Below are 20,879 nucleotides of genomic sequence, written 5' to 3'. Positions count from 1 at the left end.
ACATGCACTGCTGTCTAATAGGCTAACAAGAACATGAAACCAGATTAAAGTTCATATTTGGTCTCCATCTCGACCGATTTATGATATTCGGATCAGCTTTATACAAAGAAAGTTCCAAATTGAGCCATTTCCTTCGCCCTTTTGATCAGTGTGAGCTCAATGAGATAAGGACTTAAGGTAACAGTAAACCGTTATTCTAAAGCATCCAATTTTAGAACAGAACCAGCGCCACAGTTTAGGTTCACACCAGTTCTTTGTCAATTATTTATTTATTGACAGGTATTGTTACGATTCTGTTGTCCTGCTTGTATCCAATCGGATTGGATAAAAAGTGTTCATTTTAAAAAAGAAATATTTATATGATTCCTTTGGATGGGCAACAACTCTACAGTGTGACAAGAATACAGTTTTCTCAAAGTTTGGACAACAAAATATTTCGATATTGGTTCCATATCTAATCCGGATACTAATGCTCTTGAGTGTGTTTTAGGTCTCACTTACCTATATCTTGGTCGCCATGGGAGCGATCCAACAGGGGAAATCCGAGGATAGTGTAGGACAGTAAGTTTCAGCATCAGATTTATTAAAGTGGTCAAAAACCAAATGGAATAATGGTCCAATTCACATCCTTCTACAAGCAAGAATTACAAGGAAAGAGCGGACCAAGGCTAAATGACTCGGTGATCATGTTAGTGCAACCGCGTCAGAGACCAACTTCTTCTCAAACACGGCGAAGTGTCACTTATAAGCTGTTCAATGGCGTCAGTATCCCAATTTCTACTAGACATGCAAACAATAAGACAAATAAATCCTCAGCATCCCAATTTCAATCCACTGACGTATCTCTAGATGGGGGAGTTGATGATTATTTCGTATTCAACTTTGTACCAAACTGCCGACCGTTTTATATGTCCACCGTAGTCCACAAATACGTTTTCTCAAACAGAATAAAAATAGGAGTATGTATTACGCACCCAGCTGAGGAAAAAAAGCTAGCGACGCCACTATATAAAGAATGAAAGGAGTTGTAGAAATAACGTAATCAGATTTATTTTTTAAAAAACAAACAAATCTCCGTCTCAAAAACCTTTTCTTTCTTTTATCTATTCTCTCTGAAAAAACCTTCGAAGATTTCAATCTTTTCTTTCTTCCTGGTTAATAGATAGATATAATAGAAGAGGAAAGGAGAGATTTTTATTAGAGAAATGCCGGCGTTTCTTCACGCCGGATTTCTGATCTTTACTTTAGGGTTAATTTTATTACCAGTAGCTTTTGTTTATAGTAATCATTATCTAACTCTTGAAAGAATTATTCCGAATAATCATAATATTGGATTGAATGAGTTAAAGAATAGAGATAGAACAAGACATGGTAGAATCTTGCAACAACAACAATCTTCAATTGGTGTTGTTGATTTCTCTGTTCAAGGTGCTGCTGATCCTTACACTGTCGGGTAATCAATATTCTTGCTTTTTTAATTCCTGGGGTTTTATTGTTTAGTTGAACGTGATTATGTTTTCATTGAAAATTCTCGGAAAATCTTGATTTTTTTTTGGGAAAGATTCCTCCTTTATTTGTTATTTGGGCTTAAATTGATTTGGTATTGATTATCTGTGATTTTTGAATTTTGGGTTTTATGGGTTTGATTTATGTAGGTTATATTTCACGAGAGTGAAATTAGGCTCACCACCAAAGGAATTCAATGTACAGATTGATACAGGAAGCGATATTTTGTGGGTTAATTGCAATTCATGCAGTGGTTGTCCGAAAAGCAGTGGACTTGGAGTAAGATTTTCTTTTTCCTTTCTAATGTCCTTTGCTATGCCAATTTAATCTTGAGAATCAGATTTGTCAGTGAGTAAAAATATTGTGTATTTCTGGTTTGCAGATAGAGCTGCAGTTCTTTGATCCTGGCAGTTCATCTTCAGCTTCTCCAATATCATGTACTGATAGCGTATGCAGCTCTGTTGTTCAAACTGCCGAGGCTGGTTGTTCTGAAAATTCTCAGTGTAGTTATCAATTCCAATATGGAGATGGTAGTGGGACAGCAGGGTTTTATGTGTCAGACATGTTGGATTTTGACACAGTTACTGGCAATTCTCTCATGTCTAACTCTTCAGCTCCCGTTGTTTTTGGGTGTAGTAACTATCAGTCTGGGGACTTAACTAAGACAGATAGAGCAGTTGATGGAATTCTTGGTTTTGGGCAACATGGTATGTCTATCATCCAACAATTATCTTCAAGAGGGATAACACCAAGGGTGTTCTCACATTGTTTGAAAGGAACCGACAGGGGTGGTGGTGTATTAGTTCTTGGTGAAGTTGTGGAAGAGGGTATTGTTTATAGTCCGCTTGTTCCATCACAGTAATGCTCTTCTTAACCTACTAAATATTCCTGTTTACTGAATTCATGTCCTTAGTTTCATCATCCGTGCACGTTTTGCATTAGAGAATGTTTTGATGAAGTTGATTACTCACTTCTTAAGTTTTTGAATTTGATGAAGTTGATTACTCACTTCTTAAGTTTTTGAATTGTGTCACATCCATTGTTAGGTTTTTGATATAGTGATGGCTATCAATATCGATTAATGACATAAAGGAACAAAATTGTGCCTATTAGTAGGTTATTAGGTTTCGTGTTTAAAGCATTTTCCCTTAATTAAGAATTCTTTTCTTTTCTTTTTTCTGTAAGTGTCATGCTTTTTAAATTTTATAGAAGTTTTTAGCAGTTTTCACCGAATGTGCCTTTGTACATTCTTATCTTAAAAGACATCATTTTCTTCTAATATTTACGCAGTGGTGGTGAGCAACTATTTTGATTTTATTTAGACCAAAAATCTATTATATAGCGGAACTGCCAATTTTAAATTACGGAGTTCCTTTTGAAGAGTTTAGTTTTATTCATGCTATTTTAATGCTAATGATGATTGATTTCTCTTTTCATTCTTGCAGGCCTCACTATAACTTGAATTTGCAAAGTATTGCTATCAATGGACAACCGGTGCCTATTGATCCAGCTGTTTTCTCAACATCAAACAGTCAAGGAACCATTGTTGATTCTGGAACAACTTTGGCATACCTAGCTGAGGAAGCTTTCGATCCATTTGTCAATGCCGTAAGTTATCAGTATTAGTATCACATTGAAGTTGTTCTTTCCTGATCAGTATAAAAGAAAGTGACTATATTATGTTTTTCTCGTCTATACAGCTTGTTGCTGTTGTTCAACAGTCCGTAAAACCATTTATAGATAAAACAGGAAACCAATGTTTTATTGCCCAGACCAGGTTCGTTTTTGAGAACCCTTATTTTTTTTCCAATCATATTTACTGTCTTACCTTTTTACTGGTATGTAGGGTGCTACGACTGATTGCCTTAACCATTTGAATTACATTTGTTATGTTCAGTGTCAGAGAAGCATTTCCTCCAGTTATGTTGAATTTTGCGGGTGGTGCAACTATGGTTTTAAAGCCTGAGGATTACCTACTACAAACACCTGGTCATCAAGTGAGTGTTTCAGTATGATCCAATAGTTTATAATACCTTAGATCTATAGCAAATAGTGGCTGTTCATGTTAGTGAAAATTTAGAGTTCCACCAGTGTTTACCCCTCTGAATTTGCGGAAAATCTATTGTTACAGGGTGAATGGTGTGTTGGCTTTCAAAAAGTGCAAGGTCAAGGAATTACAATTTTAGGAGGTTAGTTCACTGAACTGGAAAGGCTTCATCCAATTAGTTTTTTTTTTCCTTCTTCTTCTTTTATCTTTTCCTTCTACTGAATTCTTTTCCTTAGCTACTCGAGTAGAAGCTGGTGTTATGATGAGAACAATCTAATATCGGTTTCTCTCTTAACAGACCTTGTTCTTAAAGATAAGATTATTGTATATGATCTGGCTCGCCAGCGCATTGGATGGGTAAACTATGACTGTAAGTTTAGCTTCCTCAAATTCCATAATGTTCTGTTTCCTTTATTTCTTGCGCTTATCGGCAATTCAGTACTATCCTTGGGCATTCGACGATCTTCGAAATCTCACTTGGTACCTCTTCTTCTGTTACTAAAATTATTTATTATGTATACAGGTTCACAGTCAGTAAATGTCACATTGGGTTCTGGTAATGAGAAAATCAGCGAGGCACAGCTGAACGGAAGCAGATCACCGCAGGATGCTTTATACCAGTTAATAATACCAATAGCTTCCACTGCAATCTCACTGTATACCTCCTTGTTTACCCGGTTCTGATTTTTGTATTTTTGTAAATTAGGATTATATACCACAGCTTGGGCAAAAAAAGCCCATTATTTTATTGGATGTATATTCTTACAAGTGCAGCCCTGTCTATTATAATGATTTCAAGGGTCATTTTTTCTTCTCCTCTGTTTGTCATAGTTTCTTGTACAAAGTATAGTAAGATTTGAGTAACTACAAATTTGATCTTAGTTGTCAGTCTTTTTTCCTTTCCTTTCGATGGAGAAGTATCAAGTGTAACCAACGTCTGTGAGAATCAATCCGTCATTAGCAAGAACATCAAAATCTTAAAAGAATTATTCCCCATTTATTCCTCTGGTTTGGTGATTGAAAGTTGGACCCCCAACACACATCAAGGAAAGAAGATTGTAGTGATCTATTGGGAAATGAAAGAACGAATTGCATGTTCTATAATCTTTGATTAAAACTACTGGTCTGATAGATTTATATATATGGCAACCAAAAAGATGTATTTTGGAAATAAATAAAGAACTAAATTTAAGTATATCTGTAATCAATAAAACATATCAGTGGAAACTTGAAATAACCAACCAAATCTAATTTTGATCAGATATGTTCAAAGAGGGTTTCCTTTGACTGCAAAAGCCTTAGACCATTGGTCTGACAAATTTAGGGAGATACATTTATGAAGATCACCGGTGAAAGGTAAAGGAGCATGTTGCGGGCGTAAAAGGAAAGCACCATCTTTGATTGTCCAAGTACTGAGCAAGACTTATTTAAGTGCCATCACTGTTTTCCTATCACATACCACGGGGAATCATGTATTACTGTCCATCCTAATGCGAGGGACATGGTGCCGAGACTTGAAAGAGTTGCCCAAAACACAATAATCGATTCCTGAGCGCCGCATGACCGAAGTCCCATGCGGACTTGGGCCAGGTCAACGACGCTCAAGTCTAAAGAAAATAGACCAGCCACGAAAGAGAGCTGACCGGTGATAAAACCCCAGCGTAGCACTCTGATTCTTCCTTCTTCCTCAGTCATTCCTTTAATCTTCATTCTTGTGAAGCCAGAAAACATGATGGAGCCGCCAAAGCTTAAGAATGATGCAATTCCTAACAAGATAACCTTCATTACCATTTTGGGGCCCGCGTTACACTGAACACGGCCCCCTAAGTTTCTTGTGGCTATAGTAGCTAAGGGAATTCCAATGAAGGCGACGAAGACGAAGAAGGTATTTAGTGTTGGGTGCAATAATCAAAAACAAGGAAAAATCAAATAAGCAAAAGTTATTGATATTTAGCTCCTTTATAATGGAAGTGATCGATTTGATGAAACGAATGAGCTCCCTATGAAAAACAGAGTGAGTCACATGTTCAACACGTTGCCCTTAAGACATTAGCGCCCGGCTACACTCAAGAGTGATGCTATAGCCCTCACAGGACGAATATCTCCAGGATAAAACACCCTAATACACCTACTACTAGCATATGTAGTAGATGCTTAACTTGAGCTTGGCAACTCCGAAAAAACCATAAAGGAAAATCTCGAACGCTTGAGACAACAATATAAAATATTTTTTTCCCTTGGGGGTCCCTCTAAATATAGAGCAACCCATTTCCCATAGATTTTACAAAAATAGTGAATTTGTTTATATAATTGACAAATACAACTTAAGAAGAAAAACTCCCCGATGTGGGACTAAAAGGTTTATATAGTTTCTTAAAACTACTAAAAATTGGAAACTCCACGATGTGGGATTAAAAAGTTTCATTCACAAAATAAAACAATAAATTATAATTTTTTATTAAAACTTTAAAAAATTATTTTTTTATTAATCGTTTTCCAACAATCCCCCACATGAATGAAAACTCAATAAAACATGAAAACACAGATAGATCTTGGTAAATCAACATCCCAACCTCACGATCCAAACAGACTGATCGTGCAAGTGTTGAAATCATACTAGTCATTTCTACGTCCTCTCCCTCACACAAAAGTGTGTTGACCCCAGGGTCATACTATGGATTGCATAAATCATAATAGTATTGAGAGCTTTCATCTTTAGTTCTCACATGGTGAGACTATAGGTATCTTTCACCAAAGTGAAAAAGCATGAACTAGTGAACCCTTAGTGACCTTTAGGTCCTAAGTTCCAGTAATACCAAAACCATCAAAACGAAAATCACATAAAAAGCGCAGGAAATACCATTTTAGGCAGAGGTGTCCATGAGGTCTTGAACCTTTGCTTAGTGAGATATTACCGGAATTACTTGCTAGAGACAGTGAACTATGTCTTGAACTGCTAGCATTTGATGTAATTCGTGATAACAACCACGGGTGATATCTCCAAGATTGCTGCCAAGCTCGTGCCGTTTTGTCCAATTTGGCCCTGGACATATCCTGTTTCTCAGAATGCTCTAGAGAATCAAAGCTCATATTCTCATAGGAAGCGGCCCACTTCCTCATTCAGATAGGTGAGTTTCCATAAAGAGTGTTACTGCTACACCCCACTTCAATCTTAAATTGAAACTATAGAACTCATTAAGACTTCTTAAAAGTCATCCTTCACATGCAGTCACACTATCACGTCTACACCATAGGGAAGGGACAGAGAATAAAATTCTCTGATAGTGTTTACCTTTACCCCACAAATTAGTTGTCTCATTCGAAACCTTGATCTTGGGATCTCCAGTCAGCAAGGTTGAGTATCCTTCATGGCAAGTTTAATTTATGAGCTTAAGCCCCTTCCCCTCGATGCATTTCTAACTATCTCTTGGGATAAACCTTTCGTCAAAGATTGCGCGATATTCTCCTTGGACTTTATCCAATCAATGGAAATAACGCCGATTGAGATTAGTTATTTTCAGCTTTAGCTATTATATCTTGGCTAACACAATGTATAGATATAGCTGGCACAGGCCTATGCCAGAGAGGAATGTCTTCTAAAAAACATCTTAGGCACTCGGCCCCCTCTCGTGCTTTATCTAACTCAATACTCTCAGATTCCATAATGAATTGAGCAATATATGTTTGTTTGTAAATCTTCCAAAAACAAACCCTGATGCTAGAGTGAAACATATCCACTCGTAGACTTAGACTCCTCTGAGTCAACTATCCAGTTTACATCACAAAGTCCCTCAAGGACAGCAAGATACCTTTGATAAATCAAATAAAAGGTAATAGAGTATTTTAGGTACCATAATACTCTACTCAGTGCATCTGAATGCTATTGCTCTGGACTAATTATATCTACTTAACTTACTCACAATATAGGCAATGTCTGGACTCTTACAGTTCATTAAATTCATCAGACATCCTATAACTCTTGAGTATTCAAGTTAAGATACTCCATTACCCTTTTTTCTTGAGTCTACAAGAATAATCGTACGGAGTACAAGAGGCTTACAATCACACTGATTGTATCTCTTAAGCACAAATTCAAAATAATGAGAATGACTAAGACTACATATGTTAGATTATTTTCTAATCCTCATCCCTAAGATTACATCAACAGGGCCTAAGTCTTTCAAGTCAACGTTCTCATTCAGCGCATGTTTTTAGTGGAATTAATCACATCTATGTTTGTATCAAGTATAAGCATATCATCAACATACAAGCATACAATCACACATCCTTAACAAGTTACTTGTAAATATACTTGTCAGATTCATTAACTTAAATCCACTACACATTATCACATGATCAAATTTTCCATGTCACTGTTTACGTGCTTATTTTTATAAACCATACAAAATTTTGTTCAACTTACAAACTTTGTCATCATAACCTTTCACTACAAAGTCCTCAGGTTGGTCTATGTAAATTTCTTTATCTAATTCACGATTTTAGAAAAGCTGTCTTAACATCCATCTGATGTATCTCTAATTTGTTTATGACAGCAATAACAATTAGCATCTCAACGTAAGTAAATCTCGTCACATGTGAATAAGAATCAAGGAAATATACACCTTCTTTTAGTTTATAGCCTTTAGCTACCAACTTAGCCTAATATTTTTCTACAGTTACATATACCTAATGTTTCCTCTTAAAGACTCATTTACATTTCATGGTCTTACTCTCTGGAGGTAAACTATAAACCTCCCAAGTCAGGTTTCGACGGACTGAGTCCATTTCACTAAATGAAGCTTCTTACCAGAATGGGGTTTCAGTAGATATCAGGGCTTCTTTACAAGTCCAGGGCTTAGACTACGCTAGGCATGTTATGAAGTCGGCTTCATAAGAAGTCTCAAGTCTAATTGTTTTACTTCTCTTAGGCTCAACCTTAACTTAATATTCCTTTAAGATAAGTTCTGACTATTTGAAAATAAATCTAGGGGATCAACAACACATCTGTAATGAGGTACAGGTTTAAGAATAAACATGTTCAAAGAACTCAGCATCCCTAGATTATGTATAGTATTCACAACAAATTCAGAAAAATCACACCAAAAGTATGAAAAATCAGAACACACAACCAAAAATCTATATGTAGAAGTATACTCAACATACCTTATATGAAGACACAATCACCATTTTTGGTTTCTATCTAGTTCTTTTAGGAAGAGGAATGACAATCTTGGTCAAACACCCCCACACTTTGACATATTCATAAATCATATGGAGTTTCATCTTATCCTTAAGGGTACTATATTCAGGATATACTAGTTAAGAGGACTTCCTCCTCCCACAAGACCGCATGTAATCCTGAACTAATCAACATGGTAATTATGATCTCCTTAAGGATACAATTAATATGTTCAAGGCTTCTAATTGGTTATCAACTTCAAGTTTATACATCTTAAGGCTTCTAAGGCATCATCCTTATCCCTAAGCAATTATACAAGATAGTACCTCGTACAATCATCTACGGAAGTTATAAACCATCTTTTACCATAGTGGTTTTGGGTTGAACTCATGTCAACTAGGCCTAACTGAATTAATTCTAAGGGATTATACTGAACATTTGTGCTAAAAGATTTTATAGCATATTCATTTCACTTTTGTGTTCAAGATCCAAACTAAATTTGGGTACGAAGCCTATGCTAGGCAGTTTATACATTGACTTATAATTTTACGGTTCCAAGTCTACCATGCAAAACATTCAAAGACACACAAAAGAAAGCACAAGAATCAACTATGTTCACTTCATCAGATTTTCCTTCAAACTTATATAGACCCTAAGTCCTATAACTGTTGCCTAAAAAATCAATACCCTTAGTTATAACAAGTTTTCCACATTTAATTAAGATCTTCAATCTTTTACCATCTTCAAGAGAACAAGATACAATTCTTTCATATGCTCGGAACATGAAAACTTCATTCAGTGTGAGAATATTACAGATATGAGCTTATGCTCGACCTTTCCCTTTTATGCAACCTCTGTCGCAGATGAGTTACTCATATAGAGTTTCTCGACATCCCTTATCCTCTGATAAGAGGTGAACAGGTCTCTGTTTCAACAAACATACTTAGTGGCTCCAGAGTCCACCCACCAGTCTCTCACATTGGTTATTAAAATAACTTCCGACATCATGGTTCTTTTGTTTCAACTAAATTAGCATTAACTTTCTACTTATTAAGGTTTTATGTTGTCTACACTTTACTGCCGTATGGCCAGGAATTTTACAAACATAACAATCACCCTTAATTAAAGTAATGCCGGATTCAGTTTTAACGAAACATACCTTTATTATGAAGACTATGCTTAGAGTTGTGTTTGATGTTCTCGCCTTTGTCAGCTTTGGAAGACTTGTGTTCATCCACATGCGCCTGGTAGCCATGTTCCTTTTCAATTTCATGTCACAAACTTCGTTTATACTCTGACCACGGACACGGTAATTTCCCAATCACCTAATACACCATCTCACAAACCTTAGTTCAGATAAAATATGAGTTTTGAAGATAATATCTAGATTTATAAACTTCGTTTAACCACCATATCAAAAAACTCATGGTTACCCCATAAAAACTACTTTAGTTAACAACAAAATTCTGCCCGTCAGAATTTTTCAGGAACGTTTCTCAGTTTTGTAAAATATCAAAAAATACTTTTACAACTCCAAAATTCTGAAATTTTACGTGGGTAACTATCAGGATGTCTACTACTTGTGTCAAAAGGGTTCATCGAAATTCCTTCTAGGTTAAGAGATAAACTCGAAACTCTACAGCTGACCAAAAATTCGTTTTTGTTTTTCACTCCACAATTAACATCCATGATTCACAACCAACCAACCATTTTTTATTATTACAAATAATGTCTTAAGATTGTTGGGTGCAATAATCAAAAACAAGGAAAAATCAAATAAGCAAAAGTTATTGATACTTAGCTCCTTTATAATGGAAGTGATCGATTTGATGAAACGAATGAGCTCCCTATATCTCCGCAACAGCAACAAGGCAAAACTTTGGAAAAACAGAGTGAGTCACGTGTTCAACACGTTGCCCTTAAGACATTAGCGCCCGGCTACACTCAAGAGTGATGCTATAGCCCTCACAGGACGGATATCTCCAGGATAAAACACCCTAATACACCTACTACTAGCATATGTAGTAGATGCTCAACTTGAGCTTGGCAACTCCGAAAAAACCATAAAGGAAAATCTCGAACGCTTGAGACAACAATATAAAATATTTTTTTCCCTTGGGGGTCCCTCTAAATATAGAGCAACCCCTTTCCCATACATTTACAAAAGTAGTGAATTTGTTTATATAGTTGACAAATACAACTTAAGGAGAAAAACTCCCCGATGTGGGACTAAAAGGTTTATATAGTTTCTTAAAACTACTAAAAATTGGAAACTCCACGATGTGGGACTAAAAAGTTTCATTCACAAAATAAAACAATAAATTATAATTTTTTATTAAAACTTTAAAAAATTATTTTTTTATTAATCGTTTTCCAACATTTAGATCGAAGGTCCATTCCTGAAAATCGATAAAATCTTCCTCTTTCCATCTGTTTGTCCTCTCAAGAAGTCTCTTCAAGTTCCATCTATTTGTCCATCAAGAAGTCTCTTCAATTTCCATCCATTTGTCCTCTCAAGAAGTCTCTTCAAGATGCTGTTCTCCCTGATAAATAAAAAGTAACATCAGTATATTTCCTTTCCATCACTATTTTAACTACACAGATTCGATTTTAATTTCACTATTTTACTGCAGAGTGAAATTTCCAATTATCTATCTTACAAAAACAAATGGTTTTTTGCCCAATCCGACGGATGTAGACAGGTGTTTTAAGGCCATCAACGGCTTTTATTCGTCTTAAAATGCAGGAGATAAATCGTGGCTCAAAATGCACCCCTCTTCTACGCCCTCATCCGACGTCCCAGAATCAACTCCTGCAACCGTTACACACAGAAAGGGGGAGTTCATAAACACACTCTCCACGGTTACAATTTTTTTTTTCAATATCTACCATTATTGGCCTTCCGTTTCGCCAAAAAAAAAACTTCCCACATTGAATGTATTAACATCCCCATTCATGTTTCACCCTTTATATTCACTTCACCCGTTCAAGAAAATCATGTTGCCTACCCTTACCCGATCCACTGTTACCAATCAGTAATCTATACCTTGGGTTAGCATTCTACCGTGTTTAGGTATTTTGATTTCTTTTAAATGGGTATTTTAATTTCTTGCTAAAATAGGTATTTTGATTTCTTTTAGGTACTTGATCTCCTTTGATCTTTCTCTCCACTACAGATTTTCTTCCCCTGATTATCCTCCCCGTCCACCTATTGTCCTCTTCTGTTACAATACAATTTCGTTTGTTATTTTGTATGAAATATTTCTTTGATTAAATCGTTCAGCTTGAGTGGTCGTTATAAAATCTTGATATATTTTTGCAGATTTTTGTTGGCGAAGGATATATTGGGATTCAAGCCAGCATCCGGCTCAGGTATGTTGGCAAAGATTTTCACTTGATTTGATTTATTTTAGGGTGTAGGTTAGGGCTTGATTTGTATATCAGGTGGGAGGTTTAAGAATTAAACCATTCACCATATTGTTCACTTCATATAACGCAATTTGGTGGAGATGAATGAGAAGTCGGGAACGAAATTTCATGATATTTTTTATAGTAGAGAAAAAAATCTCTTGATCCTATCGTTATGAATTCATACCAAACTAAGGCTAGAAGAATAATGTGGTTGATAGTAAAGAAAAAATGTGGAATCAGTAATCTAATGGAGAAAGATGCGGTAGCTTTTTTGTTTACTTAAGCATGCTTATTACCGTCTAATGCAACCCACATGCATATGAACTTACTACTTTATTTTTGTAGCATATTAACGAGAATTACTTATATATTTTTTTTTCAGGAGGATGATATCTTATCTCTTCTATGTGAGGAAAAAGATCCCAAGGATTTGATGATCGAGGCTGATATAAATGATGAAAATCTTGAGAAAATCATGGAGTGCACCATTGTTGAACAAAAATCAAACATAAAAGTGGTCACTTGCTGAAAGGTCTAAGATGGGAAGTGGTACAGTCCGCTACAGTTGGACGCATGCTTAGTTTCAATGGTGAGTATCTTTTTTTGAATTTCGTATATTTGGTGTACGTGTTTTTTTGTCTGGGTTGATGGTGCTAAGCAGTTTTAACTGTTCTTCCCAAAAACGTTTCGCTATGTCCTGTACTTGAAAAATGTTCTTTGAAGTGGTTTTCTGATTTCCGTAAATGCTTAGAGAAAATACCAAATACTTGGGGAACTCTAAGATAAGTTACGAAAAAATGGTTAATCGACATTGGAGGTTATCTATTGAAACATAGAGGGGAAAAAAACAAAAAAACTATGGTAATGTTGTTATCAGTATTACTGACTGCATTTTATGTTGCTTAAAGTGTTACTAGGCAAGTTCAACCGCGAAGAAATGTGCAATGAAGCCAATAGTGGTCTGGAGTAACACTATATTATTGGTAGCTGCGAGGAGTTGATCAGTGCCGAGGTGGGATGTGTACAGTGCAATGACTTTGATATTAAGAAAGGCCGTAAAACATTTTATTATTAAAGGACAACAATGGAAAGTACATAGAAGAGAACCACAAGAAGCATGAAGAACAGAAAGGTGGAGAAAGTGTGTAGCTGATGTGACTTTGAGATTTGTCGCTGTTGTGGAAAACCATTGAGAAAGCTTTTCTAGGGTAATAACAAGATTTTCAAATAAGGAAACAAAAATGATTTACTTCAACTATTGACATTGAAGCCCCGGTAATTAATTTCCTCATACCTTACATGAATATCAACCCATTTATTTTGGAACTTATAGTGGAATTGGAATATATATCTTGGCTTACACTAAACGAAGTACATGTATTTGATTATGCTTGAGGTAAGATGTCAGATGATGAATTGGAGGTTTGTTGTTTCTACAATGTTGCATCACATGGTTCTTATTTCATTACCATTCTTACATGAATTCCCACTTTTGTATATGCCCGATTCTTATCATACAAAATTGTGCTGTGATAACCTAACTTTTATTGAATGAAGAATTGTTTGATTGCAGGAACATCTTTATCAGAGAAATCCATGGTTTTGGTGCTTCTCTGTTGGGGGAAGTTTTGGTGTACATCAATGAGAAGGGCAGAGAGGATTTAGTCCAATGTAGCGTCTCTACATTGATGGACGTTCACAGGGTTTTGGTGCTACATTATCACTAAGGATAGATACATCTATATTAAAATATAAAATCTATGTAATACTAAATTTGTTTGTCAAACAAACGTTCTTCTATGCAGGTCCTTCCCCGAGTCATGTATTTGAAGTCCTATACGGGGTTTTACATAGACAATTAGGTTTCGAGCTATGTGTTGCAGATGCATACTCCCGAGACGGACAAACTATATCTCCGGTGAGGTGACAACCGTGATAAGGCCAAATAATCAGGAGATGTTGGGATATTCTGATAGGATGCTGAGTGAGGTCAACCAATAATTGTGTGTATTAAAGTCTTCACTGGTACATATTCCAATCTTAACTCTCCATTTCAGATATTACTCCTTTTATCCGGGGTTTCCAGATATAGAATTTCAGTCGCGTTTTCAAATATATAGAGGGTTTTATTGCTAGAAGTCTTTTTTAACAACGAAGTCGTTGCCCGGGCTGATAATGCATTTTTTATTCGTTAACATTTTAAGAATATAACAACCCTGTTCACGTTGGTGAATAAAATTTTCAGTGGTGGATTATGTTGCTGAGGGAAAATGGGTGCATCAAGAACGATATTGAAGAAGATAGGTCAACTTACAATATGCCTGCACTCTAAAAGTCACAATGTAAGTGTTTTCCAGGATGAGTCCTGCTTAGGCATGGATTTAGATACCTTCAGCGTTGGAGTTTGCGGTCTTTTTAAAATGTATTATACTTGGGTTTTTGTTGTTCCCTTGGTCTCAGTCAACTTCCCTACTTAGATGGTCTTATTGTATCTCAGCATAGTTCATGTAGATCAGATTGTTATGGGTCCTTGATTGGGTGGCTTATGATCATGTGGAAACTGCAATGTGTAAAACTACCAGTATATGCCATGCGACATTGCTGCATATATAGGTTTAAGCAGTAATGAATGAATTGAAAGTTATCCAAAAAAGCAGAGAACAAATTGTTGGGCGCTTTGTCTAACCAGTAACCAACCACTATAACTTGCCCTTTGGGAGGAGGCATGTGAGCTGGTATAACCTGGACACTATCATTATGACTTAGATTACTGCATATATTCCCCATATTACTTGAGATGCTTCCGGCAGACCTGAGCTGTATGGCTATCCAGAAGATGTTTCGGTCTTTGGACCATAGCACTCTGAGCAAGAATTTTTAAAATGAGAGACTCAATCTCCGTTATTATCTGATGCATTGGAAAAAGGGAGGAGATTTTTTTTTTTGACCATAGCAGGTTTTAGAGGCATTTATTAACATGGCTAATTCTTTTTCTTCTGAATTAGATGATGAAAAGAGAGAGAGATGAACAACATGGCATGAAAAATAAAATGATGACAATTACGTGATAACTGAAAAAAAAATGTAATAATAAAAATTTGAGTAAGAAAAATATACTAAACCGTCGTAGGAAAAGTATTTTTTTCATTTTTGCAAATAAAAAAAAGGGGATGTATAGCTGAATGAATACTTCGGTCCTAAAATATGAAATCACACAATGAATCTGTATATAAGTCCAGGGAGTCAAAAATGCAAAATAGATCGTAAAAGTACTATTTCCCCGATAAGTTACAGTGGTCCTCCAACAACGACAACCACCCGACCAACTGATGGCAGGAAGAAGACAGGGACGCTCATACTACAAACGGTACAAACGGATCATAGAAAAACAATGATTTCAGATTATAAATGAGTAGTTGCATTTAAACTTTAAGAAGCATCTTAGTGAGCAAAAGGGAAGCAAATAGTTGAACATCAATGAATCGTAAGTAACACAGAGAGCAACGTTCTGTTCATAGTGGAAGTGGACTTTGATTGTTAATTGAACAATACCAATTGAGTTTTGATATACAAAATTTATGTGTGCAATGTCGAAAATAAACTCCAAATTTATTCAAAAAATAAATAAATAAATAAGTATAACCACAATAATTCTAAGGATGTGTATTTCAGAAAGAAAAAAAGCTTCCAATGTACCAAGAACTGAGTATCGATACGGCGGTGTCTAAATCAACTCCCCATGAGTTTTATATAGGTTTATAACCTACATGTATTGCAAGAAAGAAAAAAAAAAATATTATTTTTAACATGAAATAGAAACCCGGGCCGTTACGGCACGGGTCGTATCCTAGTAAATAGACATAAAACAACGTAAATGCTCTGCTCCTGTCATACGTGGCACGCCTTACTGTGCATAAAACAAGAAAATATGAAAATACATAATCCACGTAGGGAAACAATCACGTGATTCTCTCTGTGTAACTTCTACTTCTTCATCTTCCATATATTTAGTCCCCATCAAAAATTGAGAAAACGATTGTAAACTAGATTTCAGTTATCAATACTCAATTTAATCAGGATAATTTTGATATCCAAATGAGATCTAACTAAGATTAATAATACCTTCCATGAAGAAATCAACCTATGAATTTTTTCCATTGAGATAAGATAGAATCTCAGGATTAGAGCGAGAATCATCACAAAGCCATGAATTATTTTCCTCTTCATCTTTTCGGTTTGACGATTTGAAGATTGATTGAACCATTTTCGATCTTACATACTGTCAAGGCTAGCTCTACCAGAAACGCTACAATCTCTGAACTGACTAGTTCAGCTGACCACAACAACTGAGTCTAATCTTCCTAAATAATTTCCCATTTAATGTTGTAACTTTCCTGAAAAATAGAATCTGTAAAACTGACTTTGTATATGTACAACTCTATAAATAGACAGATTGAACTCCACACGTTTTTGTGGAAGATTCACCAAAACCAATTCTTGTGTTGGTATCAGCCAGAGATCCTGAAAACAACGCTACCGCGACAACTTATCTCTTCCAATGGCTGACATTAATACTCTTCAAAACGTTCATATCAATCATCTCATCACACTGAAACTCACTGAGACGAATTACATTCTCTGGAAAACCCTCTTCAAGCCAGTTCTGAGAGGATACAAACTCATTGGATTCGTTGATGGGACAACTCCATTTCCCCCACGAACCCTTCCAAATTCCGAAGCCGTTAATCCTGGATACACAAAACATGAAGACATCGATCAACTTCTGCTAGGTTGTCTTGTCTCTTCATTAACTGAATCCGTGATTGGAAAAGTCACAGGTCTTGACACATCAAAAGCAGTACGGGATACTCTAGAAAAGGAATTTTCCCCGAAAACAGCTGCTCACCGCAGACAACTGCACAACCTATCGAAAGATAATCTCACGATGCAACAATATTTTAATCATGCTAAAACTTTATCTGATGGACTTGCAGCTTGTAGATACACTGTATCTAATGATGATATGAAGTCTGTTAACAAACTCATTATTAAAATCTTCAAATAAGCTATTAAAAATCAAAAATTACTAACCCATTATTTGAATATAACACTTCTTGTAATGGAAACTTCAATCAAAAAGATATCAATCTTTTGATTTCACTCATTTTAGATCTAAGATTTTGTGATTTCAGTTGAAAAATCTGGATGTTTTTCCCCCTTAAAATTGAATATCAACTGTTGATTTTGGGTTCAAGAGGGTTTTTAAAATAAAAATATCGCAAATTTCAGTGAAAATTTGGTGTTTTTCATGCGGGCTAATTTACCACGTGTCATCGGAAGTTGAACTTTTAGGGTTCTAAGTTTTCATGATCAAAAAATCATGATTCTTCAAAATTAAGGGACAAAGGATCTGTTCGGTAAAGAGGAGAGAAAAGAAACAGAACCATTTAAAACAAATAGAAGAGAGAACCATTTAGACGAAGATGCAAAAACAAATCATAAAAAAGGCTGAGTTCACACAGTAAAGCTATGATAAAAAGAGAAGTGCAAAGTGATGCGGAATGATGAATTAGAGAAAACAGTAGAACGAATCATGAAGAAAACAAGAATATGCTATAGAAAATGTGTTTATGATTCACCTGACAGTGTGGAGACGATAATCATCCCTGGGAGGCACTACTACAATAATCTCTTCAATCTCTTTTTCTACATCTTCATTACCCGGTTCTTGAGTTTCTTTTAAATCTTCATCTCGTTCCTGAGTTGAGGCCATTGTTCGAGTTGAAATTGGTTAAAATTTGTTCTGCTATAATTTCTGGATGGAGTTCACGGAGTTATATAGAACCTAAATATTACGTTTATATTTCTAGCTCGGTCGCGCCTTTTATTTCCTAGCGTTTTTAGGGGTCACTCAAAAGAATTTAGGGGCCAATAATAAAACAAAAAAGGTCACCCAAAGGGAAAATGTAGCCAGTCCTTATCTCGCGTGATTCGTAATGGCGAAATTACCCTTATATATTCGGAGGATATGATAACATTGTTACCCTCCGAATGCAATCGGAAGCCAAAATATTTCCCAGACTTCCGATTAAAGTCGGTGCAGTATTTCTTGGTTCGTGTTTTGGATTCAGCGTTAATCGGGAGTTAAATATATTACAAAACCTACCGATTATAAGTTGCCGCAAATTCAAATTTTGAAAGCTACCATAATCGGTAGATATGCTAAATCTAATACCTACCGATTATTGGTTTCTCCACATTCAACTTTCGTCAAATTAGCCGTTGGAGTTTTTGGGAAAAACAAAAAGAGCCGTTGGACCCTAAACCTATATGAAGAAACTCATATCTATCACCCCAATTGCACCAAACTCTTTCCTCTCTTCAGTTTTAATTTTCATAACAAAAAACATGGATATTGCTTTTGCCGAAGAAGAAGATTGTGCTATTTATAGAGCGTGGGTTGTGGTAACTACTCATGATCGTGTTCACAAGATCCACAAATCAGAATCCGAAGAGCAGATATGGAACCGTATCTTAATGGTATTTGAGGCCTTAGATGGTAATCGAATTCGAATATCATCCAATGACATTAAGATGAGAAAGAATGCGCTCGATAAGGAGATTGACAAACTTGAAGATGAGGAACGGTTTGTTAGGAACGCTTTTCCTTGGTGGACGTATGAAAAACGAGTAAGTATCTCTGTAACTCCAACTCACATTAACAAAAGTTAGTACTAACTTGTTACTCATTCGTAATTTCAGAGAAATCTTGCGGATCGCCGGTATGTGGACCTCTACGGGAAACGATTTGAACATGAAGGATGCTACAAAATCAAGAGGGACAATTTCTATGGTCACTGGAAGTTATGATCTGTTTTAATACTTTTATGGTCAATTAGGAGTATGGATTTAGGTGCTTTTGACGAAATTGTAAGGTTAAGGCCGTTTGAATTTTATGTAATGGATGTAATCGGAGTATTATTAATATAAAAACTAGCCGATTATACGAAATCGGTAGATTATTTTGTTAAACAAACTACCGATTGTAATATTCGGTTATGGTATGAGTCAACTTTCTTTCCGATTATGGTGTTGTTTGGTTCCGATTGTAATATTCGGTTAGAATAATCGAAAGGGTAATAAAAACTAAACTTCCGATTAGGCTTAGGGCCATGGCGTGGTTTGTTTTGAACTTGTAATATTCGAAGGATAATTTTTTTTGTAAAGTTCCGAATGTACGATGGCCCAAAAATCAGAATTTGGGAAAAACTGATACTTTTCAAATTTTGAAATTGAATTAATCGGAAGTTAAACAGTTACCCAAACTTCCGAATATGGGCTGTCTAACCTTCTATATTGGCCCTTGGAACCACCTAGAGCCATGGCGTGGTTTGTTTTGAACTTGTAATATTCGGAGGATAAATTTTTTTGTAAAGTTCCGATTGTACGATGACCCAAAAATCAGAATTTGGGAAAAACTGATACTTTTTCAAATTTTGAAATTGAAATAATCGGAAGTTAAACAGTTACCCAAACTTCCGAATATGGGTTGTCTAACCTTCTATATTGGCCCTTGGAACCACCTAGAGCCATGGCGTGGTTTGTTTTGAACTTGTAATATTCGGAGGATAATTTTTTTTGTAAAGTTCTGAATGTTCGATGGCCCAAAAATCAGAATTTGGGAAAAACTGATACTTTTCAAATTTTGAAATTGAATTAATCGGAAGTTAAACAGTTACCCAAACTTCCGAATATGGGCTGTCTAACCTTCTATATTGGCCCTTGGAACCACCTAGAGCCATGGCGTGGTTTGTTTTGAACTTGTAATATTCGGAGGATAAATTTTTTTGTAAAGTTCCGAATGTACGATGGCCCAAAAATCAGAATTTGGGAAAAACTGATACTTTTCAAATTTTGAAATTGAAATAATCGGAAGTTAAACAGTTACCCAAACTTCCGAATATGGGCTGTCTAACCTTCTATATTGGCCCTTGGAACCACCTAGAGCCATGGCGTGGTTTATTTTGAACTTGTAATATTCGGAGGATAAATTTTTTTGTAAAGTTCCGATTGTACGATGGCCCAAAAATCAGAATTTGGGAAAAACTGATACTTTTCAAATTTTGAAATTGAATTAATCGGAAGTTAAACAGTTACCCAAACTTCCGAATATGGGCTGTCTAACCTTCTATATTGGCCCTTGGAACCACCTAGAGCCATGGCGTGGTTTGTTTTGAACTTGTAATATTCGGAGGATAAATTTTTTTGTAAAGTTCCGAATGTACGATGGCCCAAAAATCAGAATTTGGGAAAAACTGATACTTTTCAAATTTTGAAATTGAATTAATCGGAAGTTAAACAGTTACCCAAACTTCCGAATATGGACTGTCTAACCTTCTATATTGGCCCTTGGAACCACCTAGAGCCATGGCGTGGTTTGTTTTGAACTTGTAATATTCGGAGGATAAATTTTTTTGTAAAGTTCCGAATGTACGATGGCCCAAAAATCAGAATTTGGGAAAAACTGATACTTTTAAAATTTTGAAATTGAATTAATCGTAAGTTAAACAGTTACCCAAACTTCCGAATATGGGCTGTCTAACCTTCTATATTGGCCCTTGGAACCACCTAGAGCCATGGCGTGGTTTGTTTTGAACTTGTAATATTCGGAGGATAAATTTTTTTGTAAAGTTCCGATTGTACGATGGCCCAAAAATCAGAATTTGGGAAAAACTG

General features: G+C 35.8%; 2 protein-coding genes and 1 long non-coding RNA gene across 3 annotated transcripts; 2 read left to right on the top strand and 1 right to left on the bottom strand.

The window, feature by feature from the left end:
- Positions 1-1,027: 1,027 nt before the first annotated feature.
- On the top strand, positions 1,028-4,424 carry LOC113310531 (aspartic proteinase-like protein 2). Its single transcript, XM_026559230.1, has 9 exons — positions 1,028-1,453; positions 1,656-1,785; positions 1,889-2,364; positions 2,952-3,114; positions 3,207-3,283; positions 3,404-3,503; positions 3,638-3,695; positions 3,852-3,923; positions 4,077-4,424. The coding sequence occupies exons 1-9, from the start codon at positions 1,206-1,208 to the stop codon at positions 4,235-4,237; spliced, it is 1,485 nt and encodes a 494-aa protein (XP_026415015.1). The 5' UTR covers positions 1,028-1,205; the 3' UTR covers positions 4,238-4,424.
- A 7,218-nt stretch (positions 4,425-11,642) lies between these two features.
- Positions 11,643-14,808, top strand: LOC113308744. The gene is made up of 6 exons (XR_003340036.1): positions 11,643-11,805; positions 12,055-12,104; positions 12,526-12,732; positions 13,052-13,418; positions 13,717-14,168; positions 14,389-14,808. It is a non-coding gene; the product is annotated as an uncharacterized LOC113308744 (long non-coding RNA).
- A 1,056-nt stretch (positions 14,809-15,864) lies between these two features.
- Positions 15,865-17,976, bottom strand: LOC113309341. Its single transcript, XM_026557764.1, has 2 exons — positions 17,783-17,976; positions 15,865-16,891 (listed from the first exon to the last, which is right to left on the bottom strand). Exons 1-2 carry the CDS (start codon positions 17,914-17,916, stop codon positions 16,690-16,692), a joined length of 336 nt encoding a protein of 111 aa, XP_026413549.1. The 5' UTR covers positions 17,917-17,976; the 3' UTR covers positions 15,865-16,689.
- Between the last annotated feature and the right edge of the window lie 2,903 nt (positions 17,977-20,879).

Source organism: Papaver somniferum, chromosome 9 (assembly GCF_003573695.1).
Source record: "Papaver somniferum cultivar HN1 chromosome 9, ASM357369v1, whole genome shotgun sequence".
NCBI lineage: Eukaryota > Viridiplantae > Streptophyta > Magnoliopsida > Ranunculales > Papaveraceae > Papaver > Papaver somniferum.
Note: the sequence above shows the minus strand (reverse complement) of the source record. Positions and strands in the feature narration are given on the sequence as shown.